The sequence below is a fragment of the Adiantum capillus-veneris genome, unplaced genomic scaffold (assembly GCF_014529385.1).
Source record: "Adiantum capillus-veneris isolate H3 unplaced genomic scaffold, ASM1452938v2 Hic_scaffold_889, whole genome shotgun sequence".
Lineage (NCBI taxonomy): Eukaryota > Viridiplantae > Streptophyta > Polypodiopsida > Polypodiales > Pteridaceae > Adiantum > Adiantum capillus-veneris.
In genome coordinates, this window is record NW_028221861.1 from 24,826 (window position 1) to 38,856 (window position 14,031).

At 44.0% G+C, this 14,031-nt stretch overlaps 4 protein-coding genes across 4 annotated transcripts; 1 reads left to right on the forward strand and 3 right to left on the reverse strand.

Annotated features, from left to right (window-relative positions):
- Positions 1–235: 235 nt before the first annotated feature.
- On the reverse strand, positions 236–1,982 carry LOC147416502 (17.3 kDa class II heat shock protein-like). Its single transcript, XM_086508301.1, has 3 exons — positions 1,864–1,982; positions 1,659–1,775; positions 236–1,459 (listed from the first exon to the last, which is right to left on the reverse strand). The coding sequence occupies exons 1-3, from the start codon at positions 1,873–1,875 to the stop codon at positions 1,175–1,177; spliced, it is 414 nt and encodes a 137-aa protein (XP_086364427.1). The 5' UTR covers positions 1,876–1,982; the 3' UTR covers positions 236–1,174.
- A 3,353-nt stretch (positions 1,983–5,335) lies between these two features.
- LOC147416503 (exocyst complex component EXO70A1-like) lies at positions 5,336–6,158 on the reverse strand. The gene has a single exon (XM_086508302.1). The coding sequence runs from the start codon at positions 6,058–6,060 to the stop codon at positions 5,344–5,346; it is 717 nt and encodes a 238-aa protein (XP_086364428.1). The 5' UTR covers positions 6,061–6,158; the 3' UTR covers positions 5,336–5,343.
- LOC147416504 (exocyst complex component EXO70I-like) lies at positions 6,137–6,592 on the reverse strand. Its single transcript, XM_086508304.1, has one exon. The coding sequence runs from the start codon at positions 6,590–6,592 to the stop codon at positions 6,137–6,139; it is 456 nt and encodes a 151-aa protein (XP_086364430.1).
- Positions 6,593–8,098: 1,506 nt separating this feature from the next.
- LOC147416505 (uncharacterized) lies at positions 8,099–9,090 on the forward strand. The gene is made up of 4 exons (XM_086508305.1): positions 8,099–8,346; positions 8,441–8,551; positions 8,640–8,879; positions 8,958–9,090. The coding sequence occupies exons 1-4, from the start codon at positions 8,129–8,131 to the stop codon at positions 9,088–9,090; spliced, it is 702 nt and encodes a 233-aa protein (XP_086364431.1). The 5' UTR covers positions 8,099–8,128.
- The last annotated feature ends 4,941 nt before the right edge of the window (positions 9,091–14,031 follow it).

Here is a 14,031-nt window from a genome sequence, read left to right on the forward strand (position 1 = left end):
ACGCTTCTGTATGATTTATTTGACACATGCATAGGTTTTCTCGGTTTCACAAAATACACAAAAGAAATTTATCTTAAGTGGAAATTTTGAGTATATCTTTAGAACTATTGATAATATGTCAGCAAAATGCACGGCAATAATCTAAAAGACTGTAGAGACTGTTTTAAAAAGGAGAGTTTACGTTAGAAGATTAATAACTTAAGCAGCTCATTATATAAACATGAATGAGATTTTATGCTTAAATAGTTGGTACTCATAACTCATTTCAAAACTTACATCCACATTGTGAGTAAGTTTAATTAGAAGTAGTGAGTCCCCCTTGTTTCATAGTAAAGTGCATGAACCCTATTTTGGCTTGTGTTACAGTTTAGGTCTAACATTTGTGTATAACCTAATGTTGACGTACGAAAGGTCATCATTGCACCAGGAGGGACAAATGCAATTTGTATGCCTTGTGGGGTAGAGGGTCATGTTATAGAATGGACACATTCAAAACTGACACTTGAGGTGGTGAACATGCTAATTTGAGATTGGCTATCCTGACCTTTTCTATGGATAAGGGACAAACATGATGTTCTTGATCATTATGGATAGTCCAAAAGGTGGCCATGTGCAACAAGTACATTCATTTGGTGATTATTTTGCTCGAGCGGAGGAGATTGGAGCAATACATGTCCTTAGGGCACAATGATGTTCTTGATCATTGTGGATAGTCCAAAAGGTGGCCATGTGCAACAAGTACATTGCATTTGGTGATTATTTTACCTGAGGGGAGGAGATTGGAACAATACATGTCCTCAAGGCACAATTGCTACACTCGTTTGAACCACTCAAGACCGGTCTATTTCTATGCTTTGGCAATTGTTGTATGGCCTAGAGTGTGGCAAGGCATGTTGAAGATCAAGCTAGTGTGATTTGAAGGTGGATTAATCAGTGAGGAAAGTGAGCTTGATGCATGTTTGTGGGTTGTGTATGGATTGGCTTAGTAGCTAAGTAGTGGGCATGTCTGTTTTGTTGTGTATGTGGTAGTCATCTCGATCAAAGAGAGATACCAAAATAGAATTGACTTTGTCGTTTAGTTTGCCATTGAATGAATAGGCAGGCAAAAGTGCAAGCCGAGAGTTTGGGCTTCATTGCACCTTATAACAAGGCAAAAAAAACTGAAGGGAAATGGTCACTTGGGTACCAAGCAAGTGCCAACGGTGACATCGAAGGTCCGGGGCTTGTGGGGCTCGGGGACGGGCAATTTGGGGACGACGATGGTGAGGAGGCCGTCTTGGCAGGCGGCGGACATGGCGTCCAGGTTCACATGGTTGGGCAGGTTGAACTTACGCATGAACTTGCCGGCGGGCCTTTCCACGCGCACATACTTCACGTCCGCCTCCTTCCCGGCGCCGGCGTCCATGTCCCGCTTCCGCTCTCCGCTGATTTTCAGAATGGTGTCACTCTCAATTTGCACCTGCAACGCGGATACACGCACATGCATGGATTCTCTCTCTCTCTCTCTCTCTCTCTCTCTCTCTCTCAAACCACACACGACAGACGCACGTCCAACTGCAATCTCTTGCAGAATGCTCGGCCACGCCCAGCCACGCCATGCGCTCTCTCTCTCTCTATCTCTCACTCTCTCTCTCTCACACACACACACACACAAACACCTTGACTTCTGTGTTTCGCACTCCCGGCACGTCCACCACGAAGATATAGGAGCCGCTCAGTTCCTTGATGTCAACTGCCGCAGTTGTTGCCATGTAGGTCTCCTTGGCGCAGCCTCTCTGCGTCCACACACAACGAGGCAGAGAGCGTTAGAACTAATGCTGTAAAGCCAGCTGCCTCGTGATGAGGCCAATAAGGGCCAGCGACCTTGGGGCTCATATAAGACGACAAGCGCGCTGCGGCTTCGTTGTGAGATAGGTCGCAGCCTCCAATGCTCGTTTGAATGCCAGCACCACCGTCGCTCTAGTATGAACGGACATGCCTCTTGAGCCAGGCTGAGTCTCTTCACGTCATAAAATTCCAGTTTCTTACCACCTTGAAAAATATATATACAGTTTAGTTACACTACTCATCATTTTGAGCCATCTACTTCATGGAATTTCCATAAAATTACCCTGTGGAATTAGACTTCTAAGTTTGTCTGAACGATTTCAAAAAATCTCTCAAAAAAGAGAATCTCGTGATGATCCATTTTTTTGTAGAAGTTGGCGGCGGGGAGAAAGGAGGGATAGGTTGCGCATGCCCTCCTTTCAAGCCGAAACCGCCCACGGATGGCTCTCTCTCTCTCTCTCTCTCTCTCTCTCTCTCTGTGTGTGTGTGTGTGCGCGCGCGCACGTGGTTCGTTGTGTGTGTCTGGAACTCTCGCTCTCTGTCTCGAGAATGCGAAGGCAATGGGCAATCGACCTGTCGTTGTTATATATATGCTGTGTGCTCGTTCTCGCTCGCTCAAGCTGGGACACGAATTGAAGGGAGTGGGCTACACTCTCTCTCTCTCTCTCTCTCTCTCTCTCTCTCTCTTAGGTGTCAGGGGATGAGCAAGCAGGGTTGAGTGGGGTGGAGGCCGGAGGAAGCACGAGCAAGGATGGCACTGGCGCCACCAAAGGAAGAGGATGTGGGGGGGGGGGCATATAGGTGCCTGAGCTCTCTCTCTCTCTCTCTCTCTCTCTCTCTCTCTCTCTCAGCTTCGATGTTAGGTTCTGATGTGGAGAGGAAGAGGAAATATCTGCGAGCATCCTGGTCATTTATTGGATTTATGTTTACTCGTGCCAAGTAGTAGGGGGTACCCAACTGGAGAAAATAAAAAATTTATCTCATTAGTTTTAGATGTAAAAGGAAACCTTTGCACTGGAAGGAAAAGGGAAGGCGCGTGCTAGGGAGTGGGCAGAGGCACGTCGCTCATGTGATATGGGCCTCTTGGCAACAAATGAACGCAAAACTATTGAGCACCAAGCAGAGGAAAGCTACGACAGTAGAAATGTTGAGCGCGGGAAGCAGAGGATCAAAGTTGTGACGACGAGACAGTTGGCGCAGAGTTACCCAGGCCCATCACACACACACACACACACACAGAGGGGTGTCGGGGGGGGGGGGTAGTACTGTATGTAAGTGTAAAGGGCACCTCAACAGGCAGCGTGGGTGTTTGTCTGGATGGCTTATCCCAGCACTAATATGTCATCGTGATTTTATGATGGAGAGGTTTCAACTCTTGAATTGCCATTTTGTGGGAGTAAGAGAAAGGGGGAGACAGAAATTCGAGGTAAGAGAAATTGGAGGGAATCTAGACAATGAATGAATATAATATAGTATAAGCCAGTAGGTAGTGGAGATCCTCGTGCCAAGTATGTGCCTATGCAAGATTTCTTGTAGTAGGTGCTTGTGTTGTGTATATTTTGTACTAAACTTTGCCAAATGTTGTCACTTACAAATTAGACTACAGATAATGGTAAGGGCTCATAATTAGCAAAAGCATCACCGATGCCTTCACAATAAGACTATAGATAATAGTATGAAGCCCGCCATCACTTCGACTTTTGCTTGCCATCATCATTACCCTTCAACTCTTGCAGCCCAATTAATAACCCCAATTTTTTATTTTATCTTAGTCGGTACCCCATTAGGGCCAAAAAAGACTCAAAAAGGGTTGTTTGTTAATATAAGGATTAAGGGATAGTCCAATAGTCATTTGACACGTATACAAAAGTATGGCATTTTTGTCTCCTCTATTTTGGGTTTTGGTGGTCCTATTTTGACAGAGAACGGCTAAATGTCTTGATCATAAGGCTGAAACTGCTATATTTAAGTGCTTTCGGCGAGTGAGCTCATTAAATTTGTGGCCCAAAGTAATGAAGTCTCATCTTTTATTCTATTTTATATTTCACAAAATCGTTGTCAAAACATACGAAATCTATGTTAGAAGGCTCTCAAAACAAGGCCATTAATGACAAATCACCTACTTTTTTCAAACGTATACCTTTTTCACTCTCTCTCTCTATTTTGTGAGAGGTTTAGGTCTTTCCGTTTTCATATTTTCTTTCTTCTTCTCTAATCTCTGAGTTTCCATGGCGTCTTCTGCACATCGCCCTTCACATAACATAACTTCTTGTGACTTTCATAATGCTAGAGAGGATGTTCTTTGGAAGCCCATATCTTTTCATGTAAATGACTAGGTAACAGTGCTTCCTTCATGCAAAGGTGTCACTACTAGCCATAGGGGGGGTTTGCGAGGGACTAATAATTGACGGACGTCGTTTAACCGATGACGAACGCGTCGCATAGACGAGGTTTCAGTCGTATAAGCAAGGAGTTTCTTTTATAAAAAAATCGGTTGTCGCATAAACAACGACTGTCGTTGCATAATCGACGGCTTGAATTTGTAGCCGTGGCATAATCGACGCTTCAAATTGAACCTTTCTTAAACGACGCAGAGAAACGAGGCTCCTAGCGATGCCTGCACACTGCCCTTCTCTCATGCGACGAGGCATTTCTATATTATTGTTACAAAGCCTTTCAAACGTGACTCGCGGGAAATTATACACAGTACCCAGCTCCACGGTAGCGCTACAACAAAATACGCAAAAGAAGAGCAGGTACCCCCCCCCCCCCCTCCTTCTTCATCACTTGCCTCTTTAGTGAAAAATGCAATACCGCAGGTTTATGTAATTCAAAGGTGTGACCAAACGGGTAGGAGAGAGAGGAAGTTCTATTAACGATGGTGAGAGGGAGAGGATCTATGAATCTAGGTCTTGAAGACTGATTATGGTCTCCTAAAAATAGCTAGAATTAGGGGGTGCTATGCTAGCAGAGGGGGAGTTCACCCACTGTCTCGATGCCTAGGTTCACCAAAATGAGAACAAGATATGTTCAAACAAGCTTGTCAGCACTCCATGTTGAGAAAGGAGGCATGAGTAACTTACTTGGATAATAGAAGCCAAGGGGTGACGAAGTATGCTACTCAAGTTTTCCTCAATCAAGCTTGTCGATAACCCAAAAACAAGAAAGGCAAAAGCAACTAATACTGAGCCGAGAATCCCAGATGGTGACAAAATGTGCTACTCAAAATATGCTTAAACAAGCTTGTCAACACAAGAAAACAGGACCTACATGCATGGAAAATTGATCCTTCTCAGCTCAGGAAGTTTTATTAGCCATCGGACCTGCAACTACTACTGCTACCGTCACCAACCCTTATGCCCCTACCTTGGAGGCAACTGCTCAACAAGGCAATGGCTACACACACAAATGTGATTAATCTAAAATCAATGAACTCCTTCAACTACGACAGGATCAACAACAACCATACCAATGCTTAACACTAATGTTGTAGGTTTAATTTCACTCAAGTAAAAATCATACAACACTAACAGTGGTTGGGTGTGCAATGGCAGCTGACCCATTCAATTTCTTATCAGGCCCACTGAGAATTCTCTCAGATCGCCCTTGAAAGAGGCTTCCAAGTATCCTTTCCAAGCTCTGTGCAGAATACTTCACATACTTGCTCTTAGTGCCATCTTGTTCTAACAAAGGTCCATAGTTCTGAAGGTAAGTTCTGTAAGTTGGGACTACTAATTTCACCACCTTTATACCGATCCTTTCTCGCAGCTCTGCATCCACAAGAATCCGCTTCACATGCATCTGATAAAGCTCCTCAAATGCTGCATTGAATGCCTTGATCTTGGTCTTGAGGAGGTCTCGAGCCGTGGCCCGGCTACCTGTCAAGGTCGTAACCCCTGGTATATTCAGATGATGAATTATCTTTGCCCAGCCCTCCTTCATATACATAGAGATATTAATCTCATCTTGCTGTTGTTGCTCTTTAAGCCAAGACTCACCCAGAAGAACCTTGAACTCTGATGCTTGGCAATTCACAGCAAGGTACCAGAAGTTATTGCAAAGGAAGAGATGATACAAGACTGGGTCCTCCTTGAAATACTTTGCCCATTCATTGACATTTAGCAGAATTGCATTCATCACACTTAGGACGGCTTTAGAAAGCAGAGTTTCTGTGCTTGTCTTGTCCTGAAAATTATCTTTCCAACTTCGATATATTATAAGCACCTTGTTCATGATCGGTCCATAGAAATCTCCAACCAAGTGCTTGACATATCCTATCACAAAGCTCAAAACCTTTGGCAGACTGCCATCAATGGGTTCCTTCAAGCCTCTCTGATTCTCTATTTGCTGCTTTAGCTCCCAAAAAAATGTCATGAGCACCTTGCACTATCAACTTCAGTAAACCTTTCATCCTCTGTTGAACATCCTTGCATCCAAACAATGGTCTCAAGTTAGTCATGGCTTCAAACATGTCAAGAAGCTTGAAGAGTTTCTGTGGTTCATCTGGACTGTTTACTGCTACTTCCCCAAAATGTAAAAGCTCCAGTAAACCTCTAGACACGACAATTTTGCCAAAGCTGCCTTCCCAATCTTCAAAGGCAAGCTTTTCAAAAACCTGACTACAAAGCTGATACTCTGGTTCACAGATTGACTTAACAACTACCTCCATATGTTGTGTCCATGGGCCAATGTACATTCCTAAGCTTTTCCAATCAACCTTTGAGCCATACTTAATTTGCAGAAAATTAAGTGGTAGAGCCTTCATACTCTCTCTAAAAACTCGCACGCGAGTTTCAATGAAAATTTCCATACTTCTATGGGTCCTTCCATTGGAGACCAGCTTTTGCATGATTAGGTGCAAGCTCTTCAAATTCTTTGATTGACGTTTTCTGTCGCTCCTAGAATCAGATTTCCTTAACACTTCAGTACAAAGAGGAGGGACTAGCAAGCTATCAACAGAAAGGATTCTCTCAAATTCACCCTCCAGCCTGTCTAGGGCAATGATCTCATTAGAATTTGTTGATTTTCTAGATTATAATGATCTTAAGCCATTCAATGGCCATAGGGCAATTTTGAGACAGAAAGAAGATAGCCTCCTCAAGGCGGGAGATGAGACTAATGTAGCCGATGAGATCATGCTAGGGATCACATACGAGAGAGTGCTCGAGGTCATGCATGGCATTAAAGACTTTCAGCACGGCAGATGCGCGGGCAACAGCTTTGTCAATGACACCAGAGACGTTGTAAAACCCTCCTCCAAAGGCCCCACTCTCGTCGGCGAGAGTGGTCTACTTTTTAATTGCACAAAGTTGTACAATGCGTATGAAATGGACTGATGCAACCTGGGACTTGCCGATAATGACGACGGTGATGACGATGACGACTTTAGGGCTGAAATCTGTGGTCTTCTAACTGCTGAAATTCTGCAAATCTTTCGGCTGTTTCGGGTGGCTGAAAATGATTGTTTTGCTGCGTTTTTATGGCGGCAAATGGGGGTTCTCTGCAATGCTTCAAGGGTTGATTTGGTACTGTGTCTAATGATGAAAACGCTGCTGCAAGTTCTTTATCAACGGTTGATCTGGGGTAATCCCTTCAAGGGTGAGAGAGCAGGGAGTAGCAATGGCTGGGGTAATCCCTTCAGGGTTGAGAGAGAAGGGAGTAGCGATGGCTGATCTGGCTCCATAGCACAGAAAACGCAGCCTGAGAGGTGAAAACGCTGCTGTTTGTAGAAAACACAGCCACCAAGGGGGAGCGATCTCAATTTTGAGGGAGTTTTTAGTTACGGAAGCAATCAATAAGGGATCGTCGGCTTGGGAGAAGAACCTCAACGTCTGATACCATGTGAGAGTAGGCAGCGAAAGCGAAAGCAAAAGCTCTGCCAACAACAGTATATAACTCAGGTTGAGTCCTTTCCAATAATACATCCAGGTCTGCTTCATTTTGTCCACATCTGCCATATGGTTATAAGCTCGTGCTGCATTCGACCACAAACCATCAAATCTCTCATGTAGCTTACTCTTGCATTGAATTTGTTACTGAGCGTGTTTCTCTTTTAGTTTTTCTACCTGATCTTGCATTTGATTCATAACCTTTTGAAGCATCTGTAGCATTTTTGTTTGATCTATTTTGTTGTAGTCCACTCCATTCATGGCTGCTTCGACCTCATCTGTAGATTCTTGATCTATTAATATTTTTACTTGCATTGATGTTACATGTAGATACGACGTTTGTGTTAGTTTGACATATGGTTTGTTTTAAATATACAGATACGATGAGTGACTAGGGTCATAGAGTGAAGTTGATGTTCATCAAGACTTTGCTACGTACCACTGGACTATCAGGAGAGGCTTTGACGGAGGCTATGTCAGATTATATGGAGATGGATGACGCTAGTTTAGACAATTCCATTGAGTTTCTTGGGCGATTCAGTTTGCCCGTACGTCCTGGAGAGGGTACATCCTCCCAGCCACACGCAGGAGTGGAGACTTCCTCTCATGCAGATCAGACCATAGCACATCGGTAATCTTCTCGATTGATCAAGTAGTAATGTCATTCTTTTTTTTAATATAGAAATCTTAATATATGTATTCCCTTGATGTCTTTGTTTGCTTAGGACTCCTATTCGAGGTACATCACATCATGAGAGTCAGCGGCTTACTCCTAATGTACCTCCTAGTACTCAGTTGACACCTGATTCACAAGCTAGTGGCCGTCAGTCTCGGAGGTATATATATTATGGTGATTATGAATTAAATATGAAGTAGTTTTTAAGAACTCTCATCTAATCTGCCGTATGTTTATACTGCATGTAGGCATCACTGGCAAAGTAGCACGCCACCAGGCCGATCGACTCGTGAGACACCGTTTCAGCTGCCAGCTCCCCCATCAGTGCCTCCACCTCCACCAATGCGCACGTGCATTGGCAGCTTGTGTGTCACATGCGACATCTTGCCTGACGGGGCTATCCTCCAGCTCGGAGCCGGCATCGCCCTCAAACGTCGGATGGGAGACCTCTGCTCGTCTTATCTAAAGCAAGTTCATATACCATGGGAGTAAGTATTAATTAACATAAAAAATATAAATTTTAGTTTGTTAGTTGAATTACTAATCGGCTTTGTTTTGCACTGTAGAGATCAACATGAGGATGACAAGAAATATGTTCTCAACACACTAGAGACGAAGTATGGGACAAGATGGAGTCTCATATGGATGGTCAAGCAAATGTGCAAACTCATGGGTCATCGACGCGACGCAGCACGGTAAGTAGAAAGAAAGAAATATTTTTAACATAGAAATCTTTTTTTTAATATAGAAATCTTAATATATGTATTCCCTTGATGTCTTTGTTTGCTTAGGACTCCTATTCGAGGTACATCACATCATGAGAGTCAGCGGCTTACTCCTAATGTACCTCCTAGTACTCAGTTGACACCTGATTCACAAGCTAGTGGCCGTCAGTCTCGGAGGTATATATATTATGGTGATTATGAATTAAATATGAAGTAGTTTTTAAGAACTCTCATCTAATCTGCCGTATGTTTATACTGCATGTAGGCATCACTGGCAAAGTAGCACGCCACTAGGCCGATCGACTCGTGAGACACCGCCTCAGCCGCCAGCTCCCCCATCAGTGCCTCCACCTCCACCAATGCGCACGTGCATTGGCAGCTTGTGTGTCACATGCGACATCTTGCCTGACGGGGCTATCCTCCAGCTCGGAGCCGGCATCGCCCTCAAACGTCGGATGGGAGACCTCTGCTCGTCTTATCTAAAGCAAGTTCATATACCATGGGAGTAAGTATTAATTAACATAAAAAATATAAATTTTAGTTTGTTAGTTGAATTACTAATCGGCTTTGTTTTGCACTGTAGAGATCAACATGAGGATGACAAGAAATATGTTCTCAACACACTAGAGACGAAGTATGGGACAAGATGGAGTCTCATATGGATGGTCAAGCAAATGTGCAAACTCATGGGTCATCGACGCGACGCAGCACGGTAAGTAGAAAGAAAGAAATATCTCTCTCTCTCTCTCTCTCTCTCTCTCTCTCTCTCTCTCTCTCTCTCTCTCTCTCTCTCTCTCTCTCTCTCTCTCTCTCTCTCTCTCGTCTCTTGAATCTCGATCTGTCAAGGTGGAAATCGGTCGGAGCTGCTCTCTGAGTAGGTGTAGCGTATAGTAGAGGCAGGCTGTAGGCAACTCTCACAAGGGTGCACCATGCACTGTTGGGGTGCATGATTTTTCCTCTCTTCTATCATGCTCACCGCTTGGGACCATATGAGACAAATCAAATGTACATGGTGTCCAGCCAAATGAGCATCCTCAACGCTTCCATCTATCCTAGAATTTTCGTGTGTTGATGGCACAAGGTCTAGAAAAGGTGCATTCGTTGCAGCAGCCACTCCTCTTAGACCAAAATCTTTATCTTCCCAATGCTCAGGTCCTTGAACTATGGCACCTCTCCAAAGATGCTGCAAGTGCTTCTTCAGTCCATTTTTCCTCACTTGTTTCACAAGAAAGTCCACAGTTCAGTTGTTGTTGTCTTGGTTTGGGTCACCACCTGTGGCTTTTCGCCCGGTCGGTTTACACATTGTTAAAAAGGCTTCCAATGTTTTTTTTAAGATGAAGATTTGAACTATGAAGTTTCAAAGTACCGAGCATCATACGCTCCAAGTTTCAAGTTACGTACCATGTACCATGCACCAACTACAAGCATCATACGCTCCAAGTTTCAAGTTACGTACCATGTACCATGTACCTTGCACCAATGACAACTATCAAGTTTCATTATGGAACCTGATACCAAACTCTAAATCAACTGCCAAATCTAACACTACCAAGTTTTCTTGGTTTCTATGTCAGGCTCTAGTATTAACAAGATTTTGATTTTCATATTTTTTGTAAAGGTAGCAGATTTTACGCTAAGTGTCAGATTCTACATATCTTGTACCAAATCAAGTACCAAGTTTCAAGTTGCAAGTACTAAGTACCAAATCAAGTACCAAGTACCAAGTACCTTATATCAAATCTAACACTAAAGAGGTTTTATTGTTTTCATGTTAATTTATTACAGTACCACAAAGTTACATTGACCAATTAATACCATGGACCATGTACCAATTGCAAGTACGAAGTTTCATTATGGAACCTACAACCAAATTAAAGCAAGGACCAAGTACCAAGTACCGACATGTACCAAGTTTTCTTTATTTTCATGTTAAACCCACATGTCCCGAGTTGTATGAAATAGGGACAAGTTTTTTTTTTTTTGTGGACTCTAGAAACGGTCCATCGGTGAGCCGTTGGAGCTCTTGTGAGCCCACATGGAATGTCCATGTACCAATGAGGCATATGGGAAAGCTATACGGCTTGCTAAGAGATCAAACAACATACTCGTCCTTGAGCAAAAAATTCCTTGTAGCATGCAGTGTAGGTTCAGTAGCAAGTGAAGTTTGCATGGCAGGTTTGGCTTCATATATTTTAAGAATTTTTCCACAAATTGAATATCATACAATAACATGTGTTTTGTTCTTGTTTTGCTACTGCTGTGTCAAACTCTCTCTCTCTTGTTTCTCTACTTGCACAACTCCAAGCCATGGCCCCTCACCGGCTACATCCACCATAGGCTGCCTCAACAATTTGATGCTCAGGGAGACTCATGTGATTGCAGTTTGAGCTCAGCAATGTATGCCCTCGAGCATGTTTTTGGCAGTCACAGTAGAGCAAGTATTTGTGTACTATATGTACAGGTGTTTGAAATAATGTATGCAAAATGTGGAGATTGGTGCATGCATTTGGAGTGCGGTTTGATGCGCTTTGGTTTCTCATGTTTTGAGCATACAGTCACTTTGGTTACTGTTTTTTGTCGCTGTTTTGCTGACAAAACTCTTGCAACATTTTTCGTGCAGTTTTATGTGCATCATTGGTGCGATCGAGATTGTGATTGCTTGTAGCACTCAGGATTTGCGTGCAGTGTTTTTTCTCTTTAAGTGGTACATCGCGAGCATGTTTCACTCTGCATTTTTGGTCTTGACCTGTGAGTGCTCGGCCATTTGGACCTTCTAGTTTTGCTCCCAGCTACTACAGGTTGAGTCTAGTACTCCCATAGGTGTTGCCGTTTGTAGTGGAGGACATTTCTGCAGTGTTTTGGCTTGCATACTTGTTTCGACACAACAGGTGTCTTGAGCTTTTGCTTTATGTATGCTTTTGTGGGATAGTGGTGAAGTTTACTTGCCATAGTTTGTGATCAAGCTTAGCTCCCACATTGACGGGTTTTGTCAATTTGGACACAAATTTGGTGTTCTTGTACCCACTCTTGCAGGAGTGAGGGTTTGTAAATGCTTGTGTGGTTACAATTCAGACTAGTCATAGGTTTCACAAGTTTTTTGAAGATTTTTGCAAGCACTTTCTTGTGGGACACGTTTTGAGCTAGTTTGCTCTCTACTTGCGTGTATGGTTATGCGTTTTATGCTCAGTTGAGCAGTTTGTCCCAGCGTATGATTGCAAAGTTTGCAGATTGTGGAGTTATTTTATGCATATGTGAGCATCAAATTTTGGTGCAATTGATCATGCTTTTGAGCATTGTGTAGTGGTCTAGTTACCTCCCACTTTGTCATCAGTTTTTCAGGTTTATGTTGAGATTGTACTTGAGGTTTTTCTCAGTTTACAGGGAAGAGTCTTTTTAGATGCATTGTAGTTCATTAATGATTGTCAGAGGAGCCCGCAACGGCCTAGTATATCCTATGCATGTGTCTGAGGTTTAAGACGGGGCATAGTCTCGGTGGTTTGTTGTTGGCATAATTGGAGTGAGAGACAAGGAGTGTCTCTTTTGCGGATGTGTTGCATGGAGAGCAGCTTCTGCATTTGTCTTGTGGTGACATTCACGCAGACAGTCTTATCTCTAGGATGCACAGCTTGGTGAGTCATCAGTTGAGGTGACATTAGTTGAGCCAGAGACCGATGCATTGTTCTATGATTTTTTCTGATATGTTTTGAGGGCAACAGTGTTCTTCAGATAGCTATGTGATTGCAATGGTGCTGATTTTTTGGTTTTGCAATTATTTCTCAGTAGATATGTCTTTGCCACTTCCACATGATGTCTGGCTGCCCACATTTATCACTTCTTCTTTATACATACAAAGAAATAAGGAGCTCTCACTCATTCCACATTGCACTCATATAGTGAGATTTGGGAGCTCCAACCAGATTCTGTGTTACTCTCTCTCTCTCTCTCTCTCTCTCTCTCTCTCTCTCTTCTCTCTCTCTCTCTCTCTCTCTCTCTCTCTCTCTCTCTCTCTCTCTCTCTCTCCGCACATGCACCACATTTGCGCACTCACACTCGGTTCACTTTGTGAGATACCTACAACACATTGGAAAGGAGAAACCCATCATTGTGTCCAAAGCTCAATACCTCTAGCTGCTAGAAGAGGACAGGTGTGAACGGGAAAGCAAGCCTCCTCCAAGTCAAGAGAAGAGTCACCAGAAACTGTGTGAATTTGTAGTTGAAGAAGTCCCAGCATCGTCTACGAATGTAAAAAACTAGTCAACCTCTAGGGATTGTTGCAAAAGGAGAACTATGCACCAAAAAAAGGCAGCCTCAAGTGGGGTTGTTCCTCTCAAGACACACAGTTTTTATAACAAAAGCACTACCAAGAGATCGCCTCACGGCAGACGCGTGTCTAGCCCCCCTACATTAAGGAGTACTGGTGGAGGTGTTGGGAGATGAGGCTGTGGGCCCCCACCAAGGAGAGAGGAGGGACGGGAGGTGAGGGAGGGAGAGGAGGCATGGGGGGTGGAGTGGAAGCGTGTGAAAGTAAGGGAGGAGGGGAGTGGAGGTGGAGGTGGAGGAACTCAAGTGGAGGTGTTGGGAGATGAGGGCTGTGGGCCCCACCAAGGAGAGAGGAGGGACGGGAGGTGAGGGAGGGAGAGGAGGCATGGGGGGGGGGCGGAGGTGAAGCGTGTGAGGAGGAGGAGGGGTGGAGGTGGAGGAACTCAAGTGAACGGGGCCTCCTCAGGAGGGTCCTGTTGAAGGGGATCAAAACGCTACCGAGTCGGACCCAGTGTTATTAAGCTGTGGAAGGTCATCCACTAGGTGAAGCAATGGGTCAAGCTCGCCCCCTATTGATGGTGGCCAAACACCTGCTCCCAACCGTCAGCTATCTGATCACACTGGTCTCAGACGACGTACCAGCGTGTGCATCTTG